We start from the raw sequence: 26,393 nt of genomic DNA on the forward strand, positions 1-26,393 counted from the left end.
AATTAAAAAGAGAAAAAAAAGATGTAACTCTGGTGTGTGCGGTGTTCATTGTTCTTTTTGAACAAAATTCATAATATAAGTGATAAAAATATGGAGTTTTCCTCTCTGTTTCCCACATTGAAGTCAGTCAACAGTAAGTGAAAAAGGTCTGGTTTAAATAACACTCTCCTGGGTGACTCTTTCCCTACTGATCCTCATAGCAAAATGGGTTTCATTAATGGGAGAGAGTCTGGTTCAGTCCTGAGGCTCAAAACAATCAGCATCCAACTGAGATTCTGGTGAGACTGTTTTTTCCATGACTGAGTAATGAGTAGGAAGGGATTGGTGCAGAATTTCACACTCCCTTCAGAATCTTCCAGAGACCTTCTCTAGAAGGATCTTCAGAAGAACATCATTCCTGCCCTCTGGCTCCCAAAGGCTTCTCTGCTGAGGCCACCTACAAGAGCATTCACAGGTACCTGCTGTGAGCACACAGCAGCCCCAGCAGGGCTATTTGCAGCAGCCTTTTCTGCTACAGTGATTATGTCCATCCTCATCTGTCTCAGCCAATGGAGTCACCATAGGTACCGTCCATATAGAAAATAGAATCATTGTCTGCTTGCGCTTTTAATGATGTCCTGTCTCATGTTCCTGTGTCCTAGGTGTGGGTTTATGAGTGCTCGTAATGTGCAGGTATCCTGAAATCCTGTAGCATCTGAAGGTGTCCCTGGATTGTGAGGAGAAAGGGATACAGGGTGGAGAAATCCAAGAATTATAAAGAAATACAATGAAACAAAGCTCCCTTTGCAAGAATTTGAGTCATTAGTGATTGCTGCTTTATTAGAAAGGTTTATTGCACACTGTTTTGACTGTTTCCTCATGAAGATGCTATGACTCCATTGGTAAACTGAACAGCACCAGGGTCCCTTTTCTGTCCCCAACACCAACTAGTATATTCCAGATGGGCTGTGGCTAAATCCTCATGACTAACAGATAGCCACATCCAGCCTGACTATTTGGGTTGGTCGCTGGCTTAGTTACTCTTGAGCAATACCTGTCAGTTATTTGGGTCAGTTCTTACTGGACTAGAGCAACACCATGTCAGGAACCATGCTGACAATCAAGCAGGCAGAGCTTATGCTTGACAAGCCACATGCCAAAGCCGTTGAAGCTGTGCCTGTACTTGGCAGCATGGGGAGGGGGACAGGGCAGTCTAACAAGCTGCTGTTTTCACAAGATGAGCTTAATAGCATTAAGAACTTGATCCCTCTGATGTGGTTAGAAGCCTTGCAAGAGGCTTCCAGTTTTAATTTACCGGCAGGACAGGTTTTCGTCTAAAAGCCCAGTCTCAGCACCTTCCAGGGTGGCAAAGGACATGCTGAGCGTGCCAAGCTGGACACATCTGGGAGGCCAGAAGGTCCTCAGCTGTACCTCAGACTGAGCAGCCACACCATGGGTTATCTCACATCTCATTTTCCACCTTATAATCAGAAGAGAATTGTTCTAACTGTATTTCTAGGGTGGTAGGAAGGAGCTGACCTTTGCAGAGCTCTGCAAAGAACTTTTAATGGGATTCCTGCTTCCCGTTGAGTTGCCTCCCTAGCTACCGAGGCTGCAAGCTAAAGCAGTTGGGGGAAATTTCCTCTGCCTCCCAGAGCAATCTCCATCCTAAAGAAAACCCCTTGTAGCACATGGCATTTTTGGAGCAGCTCCTTCCTACCCGCATTGTTCCTGGGGAGGAGAGACAATGATCTGAGAATGCAAAGCTCTTGAAACCCTTCCAGAAAGCTGCAATTTATGAGCAGCCTGTTCCAACTAGTGAAGGGAAATCACCACTGGGACAAAAACATTGTGTAATAACCCCCCTTTTCCTCCTCCCCCTCTGAGAGGCAGGAGTGGGGGAGCTGAGACAGTCCCCAGAGAGAGAGGGGATTGGGGAAGGGGCAGTGGTGAAGGCTTGGGAATCTTCCACCAACACCTCAAGGCTGGGTCACTGCAAACTGACCCAGGGTGTTTTGCAGCACATTGAGATGCTGAAGGCAATGGCAACCAGGCTGTGCCAAGGCTTGAAGCACAGGGACTCTGTACTGTCCTCCTTTTGTGAGTGGATGGTGCAAATCCAGGTCTTGGCTGCTCTGGATGAAAGATTCACAGAGCTGACGTCTTGGTCCTTGATAACATACGTAGAAAAGGTGAGAGGTGAAAGCCTAAAATCAAAAGTTTACCCCAGATGCAATCATCATGTACCTCAAAATCCACATTCAACCACTGCCGCTTGGGACTTAGTTTCACAAGGGTGTGTGTAGTCACTCAAGGGTCAGAGGTGTCCCCTGGTTGGAGAGGGGAGGGAGGTGCCAGTGTTTCTCAGCTTTCCAGATTTCCTAGGTAACATGAAGACTAGTGAGGATTTCTGGGAGTAGTTTGCGCATATTTTGGTGCTACTGTCCTCTAGGGGACTGCATGGTTCCTCTGGATGCTGACTGGGCTATAAGCAACACCCAAAGGGTGATTTCATAGAAACGTAGAATGATTCGTGTTGGAAGGGACCCTAAAGATCATTCAGTTCCAAACCCCTGCTATGGGCAGAGACTTCTTCAACTGGATCAGGTTGCTCAAAGCCTCATCCAGCTTGGCCTTGAACAATTCCAGGGTTGGGGCTTCCATGACTTCTCTGGACAACCTGTACCAGTCCCTCACCACCCTCACAGTAAAAAAAACCTCTTTATAATATCTAATCTAAATCTACCTTCCTTCAGCTTAAAACCGTCGCCCCTCTCCTTGAAGCTTTGGGATGCCTCACTCCCTTGAGTGTATCTCCTCAGATATGTACTTGGTTTTAAAATGGGTAGTGAGGGAAGCGAGTCTGATTCTGGTTTTGGTGTGTAGCCTGCCACCTTCTCCTTGTAATCCTTTTTTTTTTTCTCCCTCCTACCCTCCCCCTGCTTCTGTCTTCCCTGATCTGAAATAAAACACACTTAGCAGACAGCATCAGTCTGTGAAAAAAACCCACAGGGTGCTGAGTATACTCCAGCTGGGTTTTTTTTTTCCAGAATATATATATACACACATATATACATATACATGAACGAGGCTACACTGTGAATGCTGAAATACCATGTAGCAGAGAAAACGTGAAAATTCAGTCTTTAAGTCCTTAAACATGTCATTCCCTGGCTTTCCTGCTGTAAGTGGGACCTATCAGAGCATTTCTGTGATATCTCTATTGAATTTCATTAAGGGTTATATGGAGGCAATTGTGGGAGATGTCAAAACACAAATCACTCACTGATTATATGATAGTGCTTTGCAGTGCCAGAAGAGTGAGGAATGAGACACTCTTCTAGGAACAATGACCCTTTTCATTGCTGCTCCAATGAGGCTGTGACAGGTGAGCAAGATCTTGTCCACTAGTACATTACAGTGGATCAAGCCAAGGAGCGTGGCCAGTTGACCTTAAGTTAAAATGTGTAAAATTTCTTTGTGCTTCCTCTTAACTGACCCAAAGGAAGTCAGAAATAAGGGTGCTGCAATTTGGTTTTAAGTGATTTCTTCAAGCTGAAAAATATATAGAACTCTGAATTGATTAAAATGTCAGGAATTGGATCTAAGTGGATGAATGACTGATGCTCACGGAAAAAAGAGAAAGTAGAAAAGTTTAATTAAGGCTACTTCAGGGAAATTATTTTGGCTGCTCGTTACAAAACAATGAATGAAAACAAGGTGTTAATGTTTCAGTTTTAAATTAAGATTTTTAGAATTGTTTTAAGTAAAAGCAAAATGTAACAAATTTAAATACCAGACTAACTTGCCCCATCCAAAATTGGCATATACGTGAGCTTTTGGAGGCAAGAAAAGAAGTATCTGAAATTTGGTCTTCTAGTTAGCCTTGGAAAACCTGTGATATTCCAGTCTTGCTTTGAGCAACCTGATTTAGTGGATCCCTATCCATGGCAGAGGAACTGGATGATCTTTTAAGATCCCTTTCAACCCAAACTATTCCATGATTCACTTGGACTAGTCTCAAACTTGTTCTTTAATTTCAGTAAGGAACATATATAATTGCTGGCAGACAACCCTTGATTCAATGTTGAGCCCCAGCCCTACTTTAAATACAGCTAGATGAAGTGCTTAGGGATATGATTTAGTAGTAGACAGGTACGATTGGACTTGATGATCTCAAAGGTCTTTTCCAACCTAGGGATTCTATGATTCTATGATCTGAGCAGCCTGATCCTGTGGGAGGTGTCCCTGCCCATGGCAAGGGGGTGGAACTGGATAATCATTAAGGTCCCTTCCAACTCAAACCATTCTATGGTTGTATAATATTAATACAGCACCTAACATAAAACTGTGATTTTTTTTTTTTTACTGTATTTCTGGTACATTTTTGTTCAAATACGTAGTAAGTGCTTCCACTTTAATTTCCACTTTTCCTTCAGACTACAAGGTGGAGTAATTGCTAATGGAGCCATTGCAGAGTCCTACCGATGTGCATGGATGGTGAAACCTGCTTGGAAACCTTGTACACCTGTAAACCTTGAAGGCACCAGACTGGTGCTTTGCCAACCACTCTCCAGGCAGAGATGGAGCCACTGAACACAGAGAACAGAGACGGACTATACAGAGACATCAATACAGACAACTTTTTAATTAAAAAATTGTGCATTTTGATGAACAGCTGGCAGTTATAACCATCCCCCATTTCACTTAATTCAGAAAATACATGTCTGGACCCCAGACGTCTGATATTTCTAAAGCATGTACAATAACCTCCTAAGACTGTGCTTGCACTAACCTCCAGCATTCAGCTGCCAGATATGAGCCCAAAGGCAGACCCACTCTACAGTTGACTCTAGCTAATCCTAGAGAGAACCAGTCCCCCTCTTCCAAGGCATTATTTTCACTGAGAAGTTGTCTTTGCTACCTTTTAATTGAAAATTTCACTGAAAATCAACATGTGGGACATGAATTAATTTATTTTTATTAAAAAAAGTAAACAAAGAAGAATTTTAATTAGCGGGTTTTGTTGCTTTTTTTTTTCTTCAAGATATCCATGGGGAAATAAGGCTATTTCTCTACTAGTAAGCTAAAAGGCATCATGACTGGTTGTCTTGTCCGAAGTCCAACTGGCAGTCTGGCCACAAACCAATTAAACCTTCACCAACTGGGCACACAAGATTCAGCACCCAGGCACGGCACTTGATTCACTTACTGGTCTAGAGTTCCAGTGGCCAAAATACCTCCTGCTTTAGCAGAAAGAAATGATACTTAGTGAGCTTCAAATTGGAGGGGCAGGCATCACCGAGGGGTTATGGATTATGGGAGACAGAGAGCTGAACTCAGCTCCAATCACCTACCAGTCCTCAGCCCCATGTGGCTACAAACACCTTTGTGATGTTAATTTGTTCTTCCGATGAAGACTTGTGGAGGCAGATGAATTAATTGTCTTCTCTGCATCAACCTAAGCTCTCTGTGGAAACCCAGATTTGAAGCCTCACTGCATTTTCCCAGGCACGGCGGAGTATCATTGGCTTCTGGTTCAATTCATGTTTGGGAACAAAGAGTTGGGTTCACCACTCAACCTCCAGAGAGAGGCATCCTGCGGGCTCACATGCACACACACAACTTACGCCCACACAGAGCTTACAAACACATTCAGGTACAGGCACATCAACATGGCCACACAGCTTTTAGCTCAATGCTCACTTGCGTCTCCTGCTTGTCCCCAGGGCTTGGGCTGGTGCTGCGTGGGTATAATCACGTTCACTCATCCACAGAGCTCTCAGCTTGGGCGTGTGGCGGAGAGCAGAGCTGGGATGGGGTGATGGATTGGGAGACTGCACATCTCTGCCACTCTGATGTGGCCAGGAGAGGTGTCAACACAAGAGGGAGAACCTAGAGGCATCCACACTTCCTCTAGACAGACTGTCTTGGGTGCCAGATGTCCCAAGATTGCCATGGCTAGATTGCTTGTGCCCCTGCCCTTGCTGGGCTACATCACTGGTGTCTTCGCCCTCCGTGCCGCAGACAGGCAGGTGTGCAGCTGTGTGCACTGAAAGGCAAGAAAATATAACATCCATTTACATATTGCCAAGCAGGGAGGGAATCCCACGTGTTTACTGCAAGTCCAAAGCTCATTGCAGCAATATTTCTCCTTTTAATTTTATAGTCATACTTTATGTTCTTTACACAAAAGTCCCTTTTCTCCTCTTGAAGTTCCTTTCTCTGATGGAAGTGTGTTGCTACAGAGGATCCAAGATTTGCTGGTGTTGCTGTTGAGGGAATGTCAGCCTGGTGTGATCCCTCTAATGTGAGATGTCTTGGGTGTAAGTTACCTCCTTTGCCTTACTGCTGGCAGCGGGTAACAACACAGTGTCTTGTGGCTACAGCTGACAGGATCAGGAACACATATTGCTCTGGATATAACTTCAAAGGCAAACAGGTGACTTCTTATAGGCCAGAGTTTCTATATAAATGTGTCCATGATCCTTCCATAATCTGTACCACAGGCAAAATTAAACTAAAGTACACTGAGCTCAACAGGGCAAGTCAACAAATCTGTCTTCTCACCACTTCTTGGGGCTGCATAGCATCTAACCCACAGTGCCTCACCTGTTGGAAGTCTCCTTTCCACTGGAAATCAGCTTCCCATCTGAAACAGCCCTGTGGACCCTGTACTTGTGCCAGCAGAGGCTAAGACTCAATGCCCAAGGAGACATCCAGGAAGGAGAATGACTCAGAAGAGAGAGCTCAGCCTGGGAGGAGGTAAAAGGGAAGGAAAAAGAGATTTTGCTTTCCTTTGTGGTTGATCCTTGACCACTGCTTTGATTTTTGAGTACAACCACCCACACTGGAGCTGCATCCTCTTAAGAGAAGAGAAAGAGAAGGGACTTTGCAAAGGAGCAGGCTAAGTGCATGTGTTAGGTTCAGATGCTCTCCACACCTCCTCTATGCAGGTTCTGTCTTCCTGACAACATCTCTGGGCTTTCTCAGTGCGCGGCTCTGCTGCTCTGCCCTGCGACCAAGACCAGCTGTGGGTTCCCTGTTTGCTCCTGTTCCCTCTGCCCTTTTTGGCTTCTTTTTGCCCAGCCATCAGGCAGAGAGAGCCCTGGTGCTGCCCAGTCCTTTCTCTCTTTTGCCCCCATCTTTCCCTCTTCTTCCCCGCTTCAACACAGTGAGAATCGCCGAGAGTTGATGTTCATCTTGGTGACCCCGATGAGCTTGAGTGGCGTGGAGAGACTGAAGGAGCTCACGAGGGGGAAGTCACAGAAGAGGTCAGAGAGCTCATCCCTCTCCTCCAGCTCGTACGTGGCATCATTGAGCATGCGCTGGTGCAGGTGGCAGGTCTGCTCAATCTTCAGCTTGTTGATGTCGCTGCGAAGGCGCATGAGCTGCCTCGCCAGCTGCTGGTCCTGCAGGCGCATTTCTGCCTGAAACACAAGACAGAGGGGAGGGAGGAAAGAAGGTATTGGCAAGGGCACAGCAAATTTGCTCATCGTGCTACTCCCTGCTAGAGGCTGCACCAAATAATTGGAAATGTGCATCATCTAAAGATGTTATCCCATTGCAAAGAACTGGAGAGGGAGGCAGTGGTCTTCCAAGCCAGCAATGCATCCCAGTGAAATACCAGCTCATGATGGTGAATTTTTAGCAATCAGGAAGCCTGTGCTTGCTCAGGTTTTCAGGAACACCAGGAAAGTGGAATTAAAGCCAGTCACGCCAAGCCTATTGGGTTGGGTATCCATCAGCACAGGCTTCAGAGCCTCCCTCTCAACCTTAAGCAAAGCTCAAATTAATTTTGTTCATAAGGGAACAGACACAGAGAGAGGTAGAAATTAGAGGTGGAAAGGACCTATTAAAAGAACCCTAGAGAACCAATTCCCAAATACTCAGCCTGAGTTTCCAGTCTGCATAAATCATAGCTGGTTCATCACAGCCAGGAACATGGCCCTCCATATCCCCCATGGCTTATCTTGCTGATTTGAAGTGGCTCTTGGGGTGAAACCTCCATGATTTCCCACAGGAGAGAGAACAACTATGCTGCAGGCTTAATGAGTTAAGTATTTCAGAGGGTTATTCCTCCCCTGGCACCTAACTTCGGAAGGTGGAAGATTCAGAAGTGATAATAGAAGAGATGCTTTTATTATTTTTTTTTCCAATCCTCACTTATATTTAAGCAGAAAATTTATTGCCACAGCATATTAGGGTTGGTAAAGGAAGGAGGTGAACACTTGGTGCAAGAATCAGCCTTTGTCTGGGGAACAGGAGCAGGCAGAGCTAGAACAGCAGATGCTGAGAAGACAATCCTCACATCTCACTTCACATCCCTCCTCACAGAAAAGCAACAACCACAAGCCACCATGAAAAGAGAGTGCTGGGAGAGAAGCTGAACAACTCCTAGCAAACCTGGCAGCTTAAATCTCCCTGCAACAGCTCGAGACAAGTAGGGAGCAAAACTGGCTTGAAAATAGTCCTACATCTGCCCCAATACAATGTCCTTCCTCTTTCCCTGGTGTTGCCTCCATGGCAGGACACGGACTGGTAGTTGAAGGAACCCCTTGGCACCAAGGCTCCTGATTTTGTTTAGTTTGGGGTTTTTTTAACTCCCAGTGGCTTCCTGGGTATGGACTGTCCTCACCAACTTCTCAGTGCATTATACGATGCCCTGACCTCGTCTACAACTACCTGAAAGGAGGTTGTGGAGAGGAGGGAGCTGGGCTCTTCTCCCAAGTGACAGGGGACAGGACGAGAGGGAATGGCCTCAAGCTCCACCAAGGGAGGTTTAGGCTGAACATTAGGAAAAAATCTTTCATGGAAAGGGTCATTGGGCACTGGAACAGGCTGCCCAGGGAGGTGGTTGAGTCACCTTCCCTGGAGGTGTTTAAGGGACGGGTAGATGAGGCGCTGAGGGGCATGGTTTAGTGTTTAGTGTTTGATAGGAATGGTTGGACTCGATGATCTGGTGGGTCTTTTCCAACCTAGTGATTCTATGATTCTATGATTCCAGCTGCACCATGGTGCTGCCCTCGCCCCAAATCCATCCTTTGCCTCAGTCCTTTGACTTACTTCTCTGTTTTCTTGGTTCCCTGTGGTTTAAACGAGAAGCTCAGGAACAGACCTAGATAATGCCTACAGTAAATACATTGAATAATTCACAGCAGCAAAGTCTTCCTCTCCACTCAATTGTGAGGACTGTTTTGGTAGCCTTTGAGCTGTGGCCACCTCTCACAGCCCTAAGCAATTCCACATAGATGCTCTTCAGGGGTTAACACACAGAGATTCATCCTCAGCACGCATTTGCGATACTTTCCCCATGTCTGAATTTTAATAGCATGGATGTGGTCAGACCATACCAGTTTGCCTCCAGGCTTGAAAATGGGCTGTTTAGTTTATAAGTACAGATGTAGCTGTAGAGGCAGGAGGTAAATTTATTCCTGGCCTGATAACTCATACATGAAGTTGCAGAAGGGAACGGAGCAAGGAAAATTCCCCTTGAGAAGCTCCGCATGTGGCCATGGTGTTTCTACATGAGACCTTTTCAATGCCTGGTGCAAAGTCTGCTGCAACAAGGCTGTCAACCAGAGCAGCCTCACAGTTGCTCTAACTTGTGATGCAATTCCTCCTCCGCCAGACAATGCCTCCAAAGACTTTGGGATCACCCCTTGGAGCATTGCCAGTCCCACAGGAAGGTGAAGCAGCTGTCTTGAGGGGGTTGAAGGGCTTGGAGGGAAGCCTGGCTCTGCTCCAGCTATTTTCTGAGGCTGTCGGGAAGCCCTTTGCATTGCTGTGCTCAGAGCCTATGCTGAGAGCTGACATGAGTATAATGACAGTTAATCCAAGCCAAGCAAGGCTTTTCTCAATCCTGCATCCTGGAGGACCTTCTCTGGTGCTCTCAGCCAGCAACTTGACTCCAGCTCGGCTGCCTGGAGAGGATTAAGTTGCCTTTGTACCAATCTCCAAGTGAATCTCTCAGTCTCTCTTGAATTGGTAACGGGATTGTGGCCATTTACCTTCTTCAAAAGAACAGTCTTTCCTTGCACACCTCATAGCCTGTGCCCCCACCAATGTAATGCAACTTGGCAGGTTTTTGTTCTCCCATGTGAGTTGCAATGAAAAAAAAATCAATTTCGTCGCTATGTTTTCCAGTTTCCCGATGAATACTGTGGCTTGACATTTTATCACAAAGGAAATCGCGAGTGTTGTTGAACTGACCCTTGGACATTCTTTCTTGTCAGTTTATCAAGCTACATAAGAAATGTCAACAAATACTTTTATTGAATGTTTCGAAGAATGTGGGATTAAAAAAAATCCACCACTGTCAAAAAGGGTTTAAAACTTAATTATGAGGCCATTGTGGAGAGGGATGTGGGCTGGAGATTGCTATTTTTCCTTCACAAATCAGATTTCTGCTTTTAGACTGCTTCTTGCTTTCCCTGTGTTTTGAGGAAGCTTCCTTGATTCCAAACAAGCTAAAAGACAAAGCCCTCCAGGAATGTCCTTCACTCTTCCTTTCCCCATCAGACCTGCTGACCCTGGCACTGACTGAACCAGCCAAGTAGCCTGCTGGCCATCCATGATTCTACAGTTCTATGAAAAAGCCTTCTTCTGCCCTCCAGGAGACAAAGGCAGATGAGTGAGGCACACAGGCTGGCAATGGTTGATTAAAGGATGACATGCACTATGAGGAGATGGCACAGAGGATGGAGGCTGTCACTGCTTGCTCCCCTTGGGAACCTGCCTTGGCTTCCCAAGGGCTTGGGAGCTCCTCGCATGGTGACAGGTCCCATGCAGGTAGGTCCAAGGGGTGACAATCAAACAGGGGGCAGGGCACAAAATTATGACCAGAAAGAGTGGGCTCTTCTGCAGGGCATAGCCTCTCTCACTCTTCCTGTCTTCACTGAGGCTTGGCTTGCTCCCTGTCCTCTCTCCATGGATTTGTTCCATTAAACACTGCTTTGTTCAAAACTATCTGGAATGTTAGCCAAATCTGGGTCAGAAGCCAGAAATGCTCATTCTCCTTCCCTTTCCTTATGAGTGTTTGAAATATTCAATCCATCCCATGCCTAGGACCAAACCATTGATAGAAACGATGAATGATCTCTTTTTAAAAGGAGCTCTGTTGGGTCAGCAGAGCTCTGCAAAGCTTCCTGGAAAGAAATAAAGGGATTACAGGTGCCACATCATGGAAGGTAGTGGGTTTTCAGTTTACGTGGTTCACAGACAGGGCCAGTCACCACAGTGACTTGGTGCAGCAGTTCATCTATGTGGGATTACAGCTTGATCCCACACATTCTATGTGATGTTCTGGAGAAACTCACAGGGAACACCCAGCAGAAGCCATGCATTTTGCTCCCTTCAAGACTTACATGCCAAATGCAGGAAAAACCTTGGGTCTGTCTTGCCAGTGATCCACCTCCCTGCATCAATATGGGAGGATGTATTATCAGAGATCGTCTTGTGGCATGGAGGTATGGAGCTCCTCAGGACCTCTTCCCAAAAGTGAAGTGTCCCATGAACGGCATCCCAGTCTGTGGTCCATGAAGGTCAGGGTGATGATCTGTGGAGAAGTGGCTGTTCCCATGGGGCTAGTCATTTTTATTTCCAAAAGATCAAAAGAAACCTAAATCTAAAGTAGTGCTTTCCTAACGGAGTGCAGCTGCTTGTGTTCAAGCAAGCAGAAGCACAGGCAGTTATTAGACCATTGTCAAGCTTCAGAGATGTCAGTTAAGTCTGTGCTTTGGTTTGAGGCTTCATCTTCAAAGGTGCTTGGATGCCACTCTACTATGGCTAATTTTGGATGCTCACGTCCTTGTGGTGCAATCTACAGCCCCAAATGAGGTATCCCATCTCCTTCTGCAGCGCCTGGAAGCTCTACACCACAAAAGTCCTCCTCCAGTTGGCACCTCCAGAGCCTGACATGCATCCCAAATCTCTCCCTTCTTCAATGTTAAGCTTAGTCTGTTAACTCGCTCAGAATTAATCTTCATATTACCTTTCCTGAGGGAGGTAATTACCTCTGGGTGTTGTTAAATTAAGGGATGCTAAAACGTGTTTGGGATTGGGAATGGTGCAACTAGGGCAAAGCTCACTGCCAGAGGAAAAGCCTTGCAGCTTGGCATCTGAATGAGGCAAACAGAGGGACATCTCAGTGGGCTTAAATGTGGGCTTACACAGGAGAAGAGTACATTTTTTCATGGATGTTTCTGCAGTTACATCTCTGACGAAGTCCATAAATCCACATCCACTTCATGAAACTGCCCCTTTCTCTAAAACGCGGTGGCTGTACCTGAGATGCCCCTTGAGGATGGTCCTGTTCTGTGAAAACTCCTAAGCTGTGCCCCGATTCTAGCAATTTACCAGTACAGATGACCCTGCTCTGGTGCCTGTGCCAATGTCCTTTCACTGCTTTAAATACAAATACAGACAAATCCTTTCTGGACCTGCTATGCAGCAATGCAGACCGGTCTCCATCCCCATATTCATGCTCTAGACTCTTTCTCCTCCTCTCCACTTTCAAACAGCTACAGAGAAATCTGCAATGAGGCTCACCTCAACACTGTTTTGGTGTTGCATTGTTGGTTAAGTTCAACTAAATACTCATTCAGTCAATATCAGTATCCCAAATGGAGATAATAGCAGTTAGTATTTAATAATAAACATCTGACCAACAGGACATAGGTGTTTTATGATTTCCCAGGACAAAGCAACAGACATTTGTGTCCCCGTTCAAAAGTCTTTCCTACATTCTAGCTCATCTATCTCAGATTTCAGTGCCAAACATTAGTGCCTTTGATACAGAAAACATCGCTTCCTACTGGGTCAAAGTCAGAACTGTCCTAAGATGTCACAGTTCATGGCAGAAATATGCTCTTGAACCACATTTTGAAGAAAAAGGACTTTGAGGGCTTAATTTTAGAGCTTGTAAGTCCTGACAAATTTCAAAAAACAAAGATGAAAGTGCAGTCTGTCCAGTCGGATCTTTGGGTCTGTCACCCTACCCTGGTTGGCGACAGCTTTACTTTCAGCATTGATGAAGAGCAGCCACCCTTGACAGTGCAAAGGCAAACACGGAGGGCAAAGAAGAGGCAGAAGGAGTTGGGGAGGGCGGTGTTCAAGCCCCAGGGAGGTTCAGCCCATGCTGAGTGCTGCAATTTGCTCGTACACCTACACAGAGCCTCTCAGCACAAAAACAAGAGCAGGAATTTGCACGTCTGAATAAATCAGCTTCTCCAGGCCAGATTCTCAGCAGGTCCCAGCTGATGCGGCTGGCTGGAGCTCAGTGGGCATATGTCAGTCCTATAAAACAGGGTCAGGGCTTAATGTGCAGAAGCAGGTCCTGGGACAGGTCATGCAGGGTGAAGGACCAAGAAGAGCAGATGTACAGTTAGACCTTGGCTTTGTCCTTCACTTTCAAACACGAGGAGCCTGAATCTAGCTGAAGCTGAGCTGATGCAGGCTCTGGAGGCATGGAGGCAAATTCATGCAGTGTTGGATGACCCCTTTTGTGTGAACTGGGAGTAATGCTTCAGATTTAACAGGTAACTTCAGCTTTATAGCTGGGTACTCTTGGGCTATCACTTCACCAGGCAACTCACCTGTGCTGTGGCCCTTTCAGTAGCACCATGGCCAAAGGGAATTTGAGGCATACACTTGCTACTAGATTTATTTTACTGCTCTTACTGGTTTTGGCTGGGATAGAGTTAATTCCAAAATTGGGTGGTCCCATAAAGATTGCCTGTTGGGAACAGTGCCCAGAACGTGCATATTTCTGAAGCCCTACCTGTCTGGCAAGGAGCTAACTGGTGCAAGCCAAAACCATACTGGAGCCATAGTATTGAAATAACACGGCCTAAACGTGCTGGTAGCTGTGATGAGGGTTGCGCTGTGTGGCTGATGGAGCTGCACTCCCTACATTGTTGCATTTCATTCAGTAAGGACACGGGCTGGTGTCCTTTCTTGGATAGAAATCATAGAATCACAGAAACATAGAATCACCAGGTTGGAAAAGACCCACCGGATCATTGAGTCCAACAATTCCCATTGATCACTAAACCATGTGCCTCAGCACCTCATCCACCCGTGCCTTAAACACCTCCAGGGAAGGTGAATCAACCACCTCCCTGGACAGCCTCTGTCAGTGCCCAATGACCCTTTCCGTGAAAATTTTTTTCCTAATATCCAGTCTGAACCTCCCCTGGTGGAGCTTGAGGCCATTCCCTCTCGTCCTGTCCCCTGTCACCTGGGAGAAGAGCCCAGCACCCTCCTCTCCACAACCTCCTTTCAGGTAGCTGTAGAGAGCAATGAGGTCTCCCCTCAGCCTCCTCTTCTCCAGGCTAAACAACCCCAGCTCTCTCAGCCGCTCCTCATAAGACCTGCTCTCCAGCCCCTTCACCAGCTTCGTTGCTCTTCTCTGGACTCACTCCAGAGCCTCAACATCCTTCTTGTGGTGAGGGGCCCAGAACTGAACACAGGATTCGAGGAGCGGTCTCACCAGTGCTGAGTATGGAGGGAGAATAACCTCCCTGGACCTCCTGGTCACGCCATTTCTGATCCAAGCCAAGATGCCATTGAAATCTTCATGTACGCCAGCTTTTCTGCCCTTTCATTGTATAGATGAATCCTACATACTGTAAATTGACTTCTCAAATGTCACCTCTGCTATGACAACTGGATTATTTTCAGTTGATCTTCAGGAAGCTGCCTGGGATACTGACACTTGTTTGGGCAATGCCAGGTTGCATGATGCTCCCAGATCTATTGTTAATCAGAGCAGAAGGACTGATTGCCTGCCTAGAGTGACCTTACACAAAGTGTGGGGTGCTAGTGTCCTGCCTCCTGCCCCAAGCAGGGTGCTGTCTGCTGTCTAAGGGATGCTGCCTTTTCTGGCCTTGGCTCCTGCCTTAAATAAATATAAATTGATTTTACCTGGAATATTACACTCATTTCTGGAGTCCTTAGCACAGCAAGTCCAGAGGACGGCCACAAAGATGATCAGAGGGCTAGAGACCCTTCCATAAGAGGACAGGGTGAGAATGTTTGGCTTGTTCAGCCTGGAGAAGAGAAGGCTCCGGGGAAACCTTCTAGCAGCCTCCCAGTACTTAAAGGGGACTACAGGAAAGTTGGTGAGGGGCTCATTATCAGAGAGTGCAGGGATAGGATGAGGGAAAATGGTTCTAAACTGGATGAGAGGGGATTTAGATCAGATATTAGGAAGAATTTTTTTTCCTGTGAAGGTAGTGAGGCACTGGCACAGGTTGCCCAGGGAAGTGGAGGATGCCCCATCCCTGGAGGTGTTCAAGGGCAGGTTGGATGGGGCTTTGAGCAACCTGATCCAGTGGGAGGTGTCCCTGCCCACGGCAGGAGGGGTGGAACTGGATGGGCTTCAATATCCCTTCTGACCTAAACCATTCCATGATTCTATGATATCCTGCTATGAAGCCTTCCCCGTTGTTTTACTATCACAATATGGCTGTAAAGAAGGAAAAAATCCTGTCTGTGTCAGGATGTGTGGAAACTTGTTCATTTGTTTGAAAAAAATCTGGATTTCACCCCTGAGAAGTAATGTGAAATGCATTTTGTTCCAGCATCCCAGGATGCGATGTCCTCGCTGTGTTGTTACTGTTTGCTGGCAGCTCTTACCCAACAATAGTGTCTCCAACATAGCGATTCAGCTGTGTGGTCAGTCAAATCCGAGCCCTCTCTTTTAGGGAAATTGTTCTAAATTACATGAGTTGCATCCAGATACAGCAAAGACTGGTATAATTAAGAGGGAGAAAAATGGAAAGTGAGGAACAATTAGTGTTTGCTTTGCCATTTTTCCTCTTTAATTTAAGCTTTTAGTTTTCATCAGATGGTGGTTTATAAACCACACCCTAGCCTAAAGGGTAAAATTGACCTCTCAGACAATTTATACTTCCATCATGGGCAGAAACTGAAAGAACAACCTAAATCTTTTAAATAGAGGGCTCTGAGAAGGAAAATCTGTCTCTTCCTGTCTTTGGGCATTTTGAGACTTGAGTTTTACATCAAGTGCAGTCTGAATTTAAGACTGAATTACAAATGCAAGCAGAGACCCAGATTCAGGTTTTAGATCAGGACCTGATATTCTTCAGAGCACTAAGAGATTTTAAGAGAGCAGCTCAAAACTCTACATGGTAGTCCTGGATTCCTGAAAGCCCTGCACTTGCCTCCTGAAAGCCATGGTCCTCAGAAACATTTCAGCCACTCCATCCGTGACATCCAGAACCACCTCTGTAAATAACTACTCTAGGGATCAAAGAAGCTGGGCAGCTACAACAAGAGCAACAAAAAGCTGAAAAATAGAAGTCACAGAGAATTTTTAAAAGCTATTATTCACTGTTTTGTAGGATAAGTTTTCCTCAAAGACTTGCACTGCTTATCATTTGTACAGGAATATTGTCACAAGTGCATCTGAATCACAAATGTTTTCCCAACCCCTGGCTGCAAATATTTCTGCTGTCAGTACAGTTGCAAATGCTGGTGGGACTCACAGGCAAAATTCTGATTAGGCAACACAAACAAAACCATGAGGCACAAGTTGTTTCCAGTCACATGGACCAAATGATAAAGAACTTTCATTCCACTGAAGAGGACAGGGGAAGGATCTCCCTTCTACTCCACTCTCTCCCTTCTCTGAGATTTTGGATGCTCTAGTATTCTCCTTTTCCCTTCCCTTCATGCTCCCACCAGCCACAGAAAATGCAATGATTAAGTGTTACCTTTTCACCTGGGGCTGGAGGCAGGTAGGAACAAGGAGTCATTTGTTTCCTCATTCTTTTTTTTTTTCCCCCCTCTTGAAAAATGCGCCAGGAAACCACTTACCAGTTCCTTCCTGAGCCACGTTAAAGCTTCATCAATGTTCTCAAAGCCACCTATTCTCCCTGAGGTAAGAGTCACCTTGTCCTGGGCAGGGCTCCCATTGAGATGCAGCTGCACCTTCCTCAAGGTGACAATTTCCCCTGTGGCCTTCTTAGTCTCCTCGTTCTCCCCATCATCTCCTGCTGGCTGGGGGCTCTTCCATGCTTGCTCCTCCAGCTTCGCCTTCCACTCCAAGTATGACGGGCGCCTGGTCTCCAGTCTCAGCTTCTCCGTCAGTGCCTTGAGGCTTCTCAGGTGGTCATCAGGAGGAGCAGCACCTCCAGGACCAGCATCCGTGCTGTCCAGTGCCTCTTCTATTTGGATTTTGGGTAGAGACATCCTCTCTGGGAGTCAGACAGCATAGGGCTGTGCTCCAAAGGACCAGGGGTAGGTATGGGAAATCCTCAGGGTCAGATGAGCTCGTGCAGAGTGCCAGTCGCAGGCCCTTGGAGAGCAGCTGTGGTGGTGGTGGGTCCCTCTCATGCACCACACCGGCCCTGGATGAACACCTGCAAGAATAGCAGATTGTTGTTTCCAGTTTGAGAAGGAAAAGTGAGTGAGAAGGGAGAGACAGCGCCTGCTGCAGTGGAGGGAGCAAGGGCTTTGGGAGAGGCACAGTGCCAAGGTGCTCCTGGGGAGAGTTACCTCACCTCAGCTATCTGGCTGCTTTTGAGGCAGGAACAGACAGGCTTTTACGGAAGCTCTGGTTACCTTCATCTTGTCTTAACTCAAGGGTCCATGAAAGGCTTGCCAAGAAGGCCAGGACACATTCACAGACTCCTCTGGAGCTGTATCACACATCCCAGCATCCTCTGGAGACAGCAATGGCTGTTGCTGGTGATCAGGGTGTCTATGTGCACTGTTCCGCTGTTTTCCTGGCTGGCAAACCTCCATCTTTCCACTTGGACCAACAGGATTAGACAACCGAAACTTCTCCCAAGAGTCTGAGCCAAAAGGAGAGCTGGAAAAAGTGGCTTCTTTATTTTTTTTATTTTTTTTTGTATTATTTTTACCCCTAGTGTTACAGATTTGTGTTTAGGTCTTGGTTTGCTAAAGATGCCAATCTGCAGACGTAAGATACAGCTCCCTCCTGTCCAGTAGGCTCAGGACAGGAGCATGCTTTCCATCCAAGAGTGGGAGTAGCTGGGGTGCTGGTGCAATTTGAGTTCAGATGCCAGCACTCAGGGAGACCTGGACTTGTGATTTCCACCACCGCCCATGTCCAGTCTGCCTATCAAGAAGGGTCCCAATAGTCCCCTTAAAAACACCCCGGTGGAGGACTAACACAGAGAAGTTAGGAGCTTTCTCCCAGCTTTTTCTCCTGCCACTGTATGTGGACTCAGAGAAGCTATGCCCTGAGCTGGCATACCAGACATAGAGGGACAGAGGACATAAATGACTCTGCAAGAGTTAAACTCAAGCAGCTTCTGCATTCATTTGCCTGTAGCATCAGATAAGAGACTTTCTCAAGGTCGTATGCTCATCTATGTCTGAGCTAGGAATAGATCCGGAGCTCTCACCTACACTCCAACATAAAACCAAATACTTCTTTGCCTGCCTGGTAACATGCCCAGAAAGACCAGCCAGGACGTATGCAGCTTTCTAGCTGGGTGCCCTAAACCACAGCAATAGGAGTTACTCAGCCATTCTTTTCCCTGCTATTTGTGCCCACGAAGACGTGTGTAACTTTGAAATCCAGACCATAATTATGCCTCTCGAACCTTTTCAGTAAGAAGATTCAATTTAAAAATAAACACCAACGGAGAGCAAGATTTATCGCACAATTGTGTGCAGGCACATGAGCTGAACGAGGAGTTGATAACATACACACAGACAGTCTGGGGGTGGAGAATTAGTCATGTTGCGGTCTTGTTCCTGCTCCTATTTATGTTAATGAGAGTTTTACGGTGAACAGGAGCAAACACAGATACTATAGCAGGTTGAAGCCAAGAGCTCTCATGTCTGGAACAGCAACAATTTTCCTCCTTCTGTTGAAAAATAGAACACATGGAGGGAAAAGCAGAGGGCTGCCCTGTCAGAGAGTCAGGTCTTAAACCAGCTCTTGCACTGATGCTCTGCAGAGCAGAGGTCACGAAGATGAATACCACATGCTTCCAGTTCCTGCCTAGAGAAATCAATAAAGAGAAACACCTAACGACTTTAAAGACCTCAGCTCTGAGCTTTTCCTCTGTCCACTGAAATGCAGATAGCTAGAGCTGGCCAAACCCAGCAGCCTAATAGTTTGCTGCAATGGGATTTGGCAACCCCTAACAAAGATAATATTTTTATTGTAAGGCTAACTTTTCTGAATGCCACAGCTACAAAGCAGAGCCCCCACTAGCTCTTTTGTTTTGTGTCTTCAGCATGTATAAAGTCCTCAGGGCAGAAAAGGCTCTTGCTATTTGAGCCCTGGGTACAGCTCAGTTAGCATTGGACCATGAAAACAGGACAGCAGTTTAGAGCACCCCCTTTGTCACCACCCGCTGCCATCTCCCTCTCCCCGTCCCCATCTCCTGGCAGCTTTGAAGGGATTTGATTTTTCTACCCTAAAAGTGGCATCGATCCAAACCATCCTTCGCCTCGTCCTCAGTGCACCACGAAACTTCTCATTCACCCTGTAGGGACACCCCCTGAATAGCCATGTCTGTTCCTCAGCCTGTCCAAACTCAAAATTACAGAAAGGAGCCACCTCTAATTTCCTATCAATATCTTGGACTTGGCTCAAAGACCTGCTGTAGAAAAAAAAAAAAGATCTGAAAGTGGTAAGCGTGTGAAAAATGTCTCTGTGCAAGGCTGTAATATAAACCTGTTTGCTGCCTGAGAGCTACCTAATTCCCAGGAACAAACCTGGCCTCTGGCTCAAATCAACAGACTCCAGTCTCCCAGCTCCAGGCTCAGTTTCCCTGTGAAAGGGAATTTAAGCGATTAACCCATGATTTATCTTCATTATCACACTTGCTAGGCTCAGGGCATTCACGCCATGCCTAATTAGGGGTAACAGGAGTTTGGCACCAAAATGAGGTGAAGGTCTGCTCCAACCTTGCTAAGACCCTTTGCTCAGGGTTCTCCCCCTTCTCTTGCATGCATCCTATCAATCCTGAAGGCAGAAGCACACATCAGGTCACCGAAACAACAACAAAAAATGCTTTCGTTTCTTTTTTGGCTTAGATTTCCATTGGAGGAGCCAGCTAAACGGACCTAGTCTGCAAGCTGTAGTGCAAAGGGATTAACAGAAGCACACAACAAGGATGAAGAAACAACAGGACTGTCAAACTGGATTGAGTGTGAAGTCCTACTATATCAAGATTGGAGCTGGCATACCCTGAGGCTTAATGTTTGCAAGGCTGCTGGTCAGCAACATAAATCCTGCCCCCTCCCGTGCCAGCCACACCTTATGAAGCTTGTGTGGTGTCCTATGCCCTAAGAAACCCAGCTCAGTGGCATAATCTGCCACCACAGCTTCCCTCTGCAGCCCTGAAGCAGATGCAGAAGACCTGTCCCCATCACACATGCTTAGACATCCTTGCCTACACGTTAGAGAAAGGAATCAGAAGACCTATGTGAACATCACCTGAAAAAACATGTATAATGGGACATGTAGCAGGAGGAGAAGGGAGGTGTAGAAGGGTGAGAAAAGCTTTGCTTTGTTGTAAGTGGTAACGGAAAACAATAAATTCAGATGCTGTTCATAGTCAAAAGGAAGATTGCACAAAATAATGCTAGGCAAAGATTAGTTTTACGTGCCTGAGAAGTTCTATGTGCCTGTACCTTCCCCACGAGCTCTCTGTGCCCTGGTCAGCTTTGAACATGAAGCATTCGTGAAGAAGCATTGGTTGGTACATACTGGACCAGGGCAGCCCAGGCACAGCTTGTTAAATTAAGAGCTATAAATAAGGACACGCAGTGCTTTGGAAGGTCACACACTGGGGAGCAAGAAGTCTAGAAGAAGAAATTTAAAAAAGGAAGGAACGCTCAGGATGGAAACGAGAGAGGAAAAAAGCGTAATAAATAAAACTATCAGCCAGGACAGAGGGGAGGAACAAATTATTCTGTTCTCTTTACTATTCGTCATGGACTTCAGCTTACTGTAATACCATTTTTTTATTGCAGAGGAGCAGCGGTATTGTAAAGGTCTATAGTATTCTGAGAAGATAAAGGAGCCTCAATGTGAGATAAAGCTCAGGCTGAGGGAAGTTGCTTTGCAGGATGAAGGGATGCCCGCGTGGCACTTCTGGCATGGGTTAAACAGGGCACATGTAATGATTCAGCCTGTTAATGACATTCAAAAAGCACTTCAACCCCTTTCATGCCTCAGTTTCCCTCTCATTGAATTCATGCAACCAGCCTTCAGAGATTTACCGCTGCCATCTTCACATCTCTTTATCTCATCCAGCTCCCCACGTTCTGATTATAATCACTGCAGGGACACCTTCTATGATTGAGTTTGTAATGTGGATCCCCTGACTGTTTGCAAGCCATTTGCTCCAAGGCTTTTTCCAGGTGTCACCCTGTGGACCACGCAGACATCCCTTGATCTCCTACAGAAGAAAACCTTAGAGCAAATTGCACCTTCTAACATCATCACTGAGCTTTTTAGGTCCTGTGAGTAAGGAGGATCCTGAGCCTGAAACAGCGTGCTAAGAAAAATACAGTGAGGTGAGCAAGAAAGGGGTGGGTGGGTGGTACCTGGTGTGTCTACCCCAAGCAAGGGGGAGCTGTGTTTGCTTTCATCCTCATCGCAGCAAAAAGATAGGGATGGGGGTGATAGCTGACCCTCCCTGGGCATCTGCAGCAGGTTGCCAGTGGGGCGAGGAGAAGATGCCTGTGCAAGTGAGTTGCCATAGCAATGGAGTAAGGGAGGACTCCGGCTGCTGCACAGTGGTGGAAGGAGGCTCCCAAGCATCCTCCAAGCAGTGGAGACACCGAGGCCCCGGGCAAGGGATGAAGGGAGAAGATAACCCATCTGGATCGACACCTCTGTGGAGGTGGTGTCTTTCTTTCAGGAGGCTGCACATGGAATAACTTCTTTCCCCATGACAAAATGACCTCAAGCAGGAGAGGAGCTGCTGTGCTGTGCGGGCTTTGCTAAGCTAAGCCCCTTCCTCACTCTGGGGTCTCTTGCTACAGACCCCCAGACAGTACGGCTGCAGCACACTCCTCCACACAAGGCTCCTACAGAGACAGCGAGCAAATCGCTCCCCAAGCCATCCCACTGACTCAGAGGAGAGCTGATCTCCCTGTGTTATATCATCCAGGATCTGGCCACCCGATCCCTTTCTATAGCACCTGAAATCTGCTCCTGCAGAAAACTAATCTGGTTCCCAAAAATCTTTCTTGCCCATCCCAAAGTGACCTTTAGCCTCCCTCTCCCCAAAAGGAGAAGATGTCAGCAGCCTGGAGATGTGCCTGATCCTGAAGCCAGGATTCTCTCTGGGGCAGCGGCCTCTGCTGAAATTGGTGCTGCCATGGTCAGATGGTGTCTCCCTCCTCAGTGTGGTTGGAGCAGGATGGAAGGGAGCCTGCTCATGGAAGGCTGGTTGGGTCATGACAGAGCTCCCAGCAATCTGTTAGTGCCCACTGAACATAGTGTCCACAGAGACCTCCTGGCCACATGCATGTGGGCTGTGAGCTTGGCCCTTCTTCTAGGGGACCTCCCAACTCAGAGGCTAAAGGCAGCAGCAGGGAAGCAGCCTCTTCTGTTGTTTCAGCCCTTCAGATGTAGACGAAGCATTAGCAAGAGGGAAGAAGTGGAGCTTTCAATTCATGTATGACCTGGAGCAGGTTCCTGGCACATCCTTCTGTCCAAATTACCCCCTGACAGCCCCTCAAACAGTGCAATGAAGGAGAAGGTGAGAGCAGTGGGTGACTGCAACCGATACAGCAGCCTGGCAAGAGGAATAGAGAGGTGTGGAAATAACAGAGTTTGCACTCCCTGCCCTAGGGTATTTCTACCAGGCTGATCTCCAGCATCACTATTAGAGTCAGAATCTGCTTCAATAAATACATCTGTCCCTTCCTGCCTAGCTGCATCTTGTCCCTCCTGCCTCCCCTGCACAAAAGCAAGCAGGCTGCTTTCAAGGAAACAGGACTGAGATTGTTGCTTGGTTTAGATGGATCCTGGCAGCTCCATTTTCAGCTCAGCTCAGCTCCCATTGATAAGCAGATTTCCAGCAATCAAGCAGAAAACCTGCATAAAGATGGTCATGGCCAGATATTTGGCATTCCCGCCAGTCTTCCAGTGAGTGGAAAGCATTTGCAAACTGGGAAGCTGAAGGGAGACAATGCTTTCAGCCCATTAGCCATACCCAGGTATAATTACTCTTAGAGGGAAAGGAAATAAGCAGCAGCAGAAAGGCAAGTTTACACTCTCTTGGTGAAGACAACCAGTCCACCCTAGCCATCATCTAATAAGGTCTATTGAGGTGAAGGGAGCCACAGATTACGGGCAAGGGTTGCTTTTCCATGCACTGCCCCAGGGTCCTAGCAAGTTTTGGGACCTAGTCCTGGAGGTAGCATGCCTAACCTGGCCCCAGAAATGCCCCTACACGACCTGTGGTTTGGCAAAGCCACTTCCTTCTCTTATTTTCCCTGCTGCCACCCCAGCAAAGCTGCATTTCAGCAAGGGAAGAGCAGAGAGAGTAGGTAGAAATGTCTGTGCCCGGGTAACGCAAAGGACTGGGACTCCTTGGGAAAGAGCCAGATCAGGCTGAGAAATGCTCTCTTTCCAGAAAACTGGCACAGGGAAGTTATTTTTCCCTAAATGCAGCATTGAAGGCAGAAGGGTATATTTTCAGGAAAAAAAAAAAAAAACAAAAACCACAACTCTTCCCAGCTTTGCTGGGTTTCATGTCTGCCCAAAGCCGAGCTCACACCCCACCCCACCAGAGACAAGTGTCAGGGCCAGCTCCCATTCAAGATCCTGAGTTAAAATGATTGGGGAAGAGGGGTCAGCCCCCTGGTGATCCCCTAATCCCCTTTACATGCTCTCCCATCCAATTAACCGCCTTGGCAGCTGCCCGAGCAATGATCACACAAGCTCTGTACTCGAACCTGCCTATTCCCACCGCTGATCTGCACTTTGTTATTTAATATTGCTGGTTGCAAACAGATCCCTATTCCCTTCCCCCCTAAAAGGCTATGTTGCTCTAAGACATTATTATTATTATTATTATTATTATTATTATTATTATTGGTATTATTATTATTTTCTGCAGAGTCTCTGCTATGTTTTGCAAACACCTAATGGCTGCAGAGCTATCGCAAGCCCAAAACCCCAGAAGAAGCTGGATTCCTCCCATTCTGTTTTTTTTGTGTGCCGTACAGATTCCCCCACGAAGAGGTACCACCGCAATGGGCATTTGAAAGTGGAGGAGACCTGAGATGCAAATAACACCGACAGCCCTCGCATGCTGAAATAATGGCTGGCAGGGAGAAAACTCACGGAAGCCAAAAATGGCTTGTTCCCACTGAAAAGTCGGGTGTCCATAGGATACTAGGAATGAGCAGACAAAGCCAAGGGTTAATCAGCTGGACATAGCTCCTCGCTGGAATCAAGGCACTTGGTTTTCATCCATTTTACCCCCATTTCTGATGTAGAAAAGCTCCGAAAGGCAGAGTAGCACCGAATAAATAATAAAAGAAGCATCACAGGAAAACAGGGAGGGGTTTACTTAGCCTTGCACAGGTGCCCATGGTAGGAGAAGTGTCAGTCTGCGTGGACTGAAGAGGGAACAGGCTGTAGGGTTTGTGGGGGGTGGGTGCAGGGGTGTTCATCACACTGGAGGGGGTTGCACAAGTGCTTGTGCTGAGAGGGGTGTGGGCTGATGTTATTATTTCAGCAATTAGCCTCAAGCTGTTATAAAGGGCTCTGAAGAAGTTCTGGATGATTTTTTTTTCCCTCCTTCTCGGTGTTAATGTGAGCTGCAAGGGCCAGACCTGAGCAGGTGGAAACCTGCTCTGCTCAGCACACGTTGCCTGCTTCAAAAATCAAAGGTAGCTACGCCCTGTGAGGCCACCGCGCTTTATCCCATTATGTCTGCACTGCATAAGCTGACAAATCTTTCCAGGGCTCTTGGAAGTCTCAGGGAGGGGGCAGAGGGAGCAACAGGTGATCATCTCGAAACCTGGCCAGACTCTTCCCTGTTACACCCCAGCCACTGCAGAAAAATCCCCTGAAGGTGGTGAGTGCCCCCACACCACTCCCAGCTGACAGTGAGATAGACAAGGCTGTAAAGGACTCCTCAAACCCTTCCCTGATTTCCAGCCTGTCCCAGTCACCGGGGAGCCACCATGCTGGCTACCTCAAGGGGATTTTGGCAAGGGAGGAGATTGTGGCTGGGGGAGACAAGGCAAGCCCCAACCCCACCATGTAGAAGGTGGCATTCCAGACCTCAGAGCTGAGCTTCATGGGGGTCCCCATTGCACCCACTCGGATGGTCCCCAGAGTCCTGGTCCTTACTGCTACCCCTTTCCACAGGGTTAGAAAAGCCAGGGGTCCCCTCTAGCACCGAGCATCTCTCAGACAGCTCCCATCCTGGGTGCAGCAGGGTATCCCAGGGATGCAGCAGGGTGTCCCCAGGGTGGCTGTGTTCCCCACGATCCCCAGAAGAGCCGAGTCAATGCGAGCAACAAACTTACCGCGGACCAAGTCAGAGGGGAGACTGCACGGACATCTTGGCTCCCTCCTTCCACCTCGGTTCTCCAACTTGGTATTTGCTGAGCAGTATCTCCAGTGCCTTCAGGAGACTGTCTCATCCTCCTCTCCGTCTTGCTTCAGAAATCTCTGTGTGTGTGTGTTTTTTTTTATTTAAGGGACTTTTTTTTTTTTCCAGCGGTTGCGTCAGGGCTGTTGCCTGGAGACAGGCGAGCTATTCCAGTTTGAGCTTTTCAGTCCAGATTTCCTGTCTCTCTTTCATTCATACCACCAAGCCCTGAACCTACCTCCCACCAAGCAATAACCCTGGAGAGACCTGAAAGGGAGGAGCTGCACAGTCTGGGTCCTAAACATCCTCCGACTTGTCATGGGTAGCAGGGATGAAGGGATGCTGCGGAGGGCAGGGACCCAAAACCTTGCAGGAGATGCCTGCAGAGCTGATGTACTCCCCAAGGAGCCCGTGGCTCTTCCCAACACAAGCTGGACTGGACTTTTTCCCATTGCAGCAAGCTATGAGCCATTCTCTGAGAAGCCCAGGGCTCTCTGGCACTCAAGAGAGGTTTGGGGTAACATTTTCCAGATGCCACGGTTTGTCCAGGGGTCAGCATGAGCGTGGAGGGGAGTTTTGCAAGGCTGCATCAGTGGCTCTGGGAAGCCCTGGGGTGTGTTCCTCAAGGCATCGCAGCCAGTACCCGCTTGCTGACACCATCCATCCCTGGACAGAAACCGGCTCAGAAACCAGTCTTTGCCTGTCTTTAAGTACTGGGAAAGTGCCTGTTGCTCCCATACCTCCCCCAGTGGGGATGGAAACCCTTTTAACTGCTTCCAAGGAGGGATTGATAGAGGCAAATGCCCCAGCTGCTGGCTGACTTCAGACCAGAAG

The 26,393-nt window shown here is 47.3% G+C and overlaps 1 protein-coding gene across 1 annotated transcript; it reads right to left on the reverse strand.

The window, feature by feature from the left end:
• Positions 1-4,631: 4,631 nt before the first annotated feature.
• On the reverse strand, positions 4,632-25,762 carry FAM167A (family with sequence similarity 167 member A). Its single transcript, XM_069850576.1, has 3 exons — positions 25,495-25,762; positions 16,822-17,366; positions 4,632-7,409 (listed from the first exon to the last, which is right to left on the reverse strand). The coding sequence occupies exons 2-3, from the start codon at positions 17,194-17,196 to the stop codon at positions 7,146-7,148; spliced, it is 639 nt and encodes a 212-aa protein (XP_069706677.1). The 5' UTR covers positions 17,197-17,366; positions 25,495-25,762; the 3' UTR covers positions 4,632-7,145.
• Between the last annotated feature and the right edge of the window lie 631 nt (positions 25,763-26,393).

Source organism: Phaenicophaeus curvirostris, chromosome 2 (assembly GCF_032191515.1).
Source record: "Phaenicophaeus curvirostris isolate KB17595 chromosome 2, BPBGC_Pcur_1.0, whole genome shotgun sequence".
Taxonomy (NCBI): domain Eukaryota; kingdom Metazoa; phylum Chordata; class Aves; order Cuculiformes; family Cuculidae; genus Phaenicophaeus; species Phaenicophaeus curvirostris.

Coding starts and splice junctions, on each gene's coding strand:
- FAM167A (XM_069850576.1), bottom strand. CDS start 17,196: ATGTCTCTACCCAAAATCCAAATAGAAGAGGCACTGGACAGCACGGAT. Junction 7,410..16,821: donor CGTGGCTCAGGAAGGAACTG/GTAAGTGGTTTC, acceptor CTTGTGTTTCAG/GCAGAAATGCGCCTGCAGGA.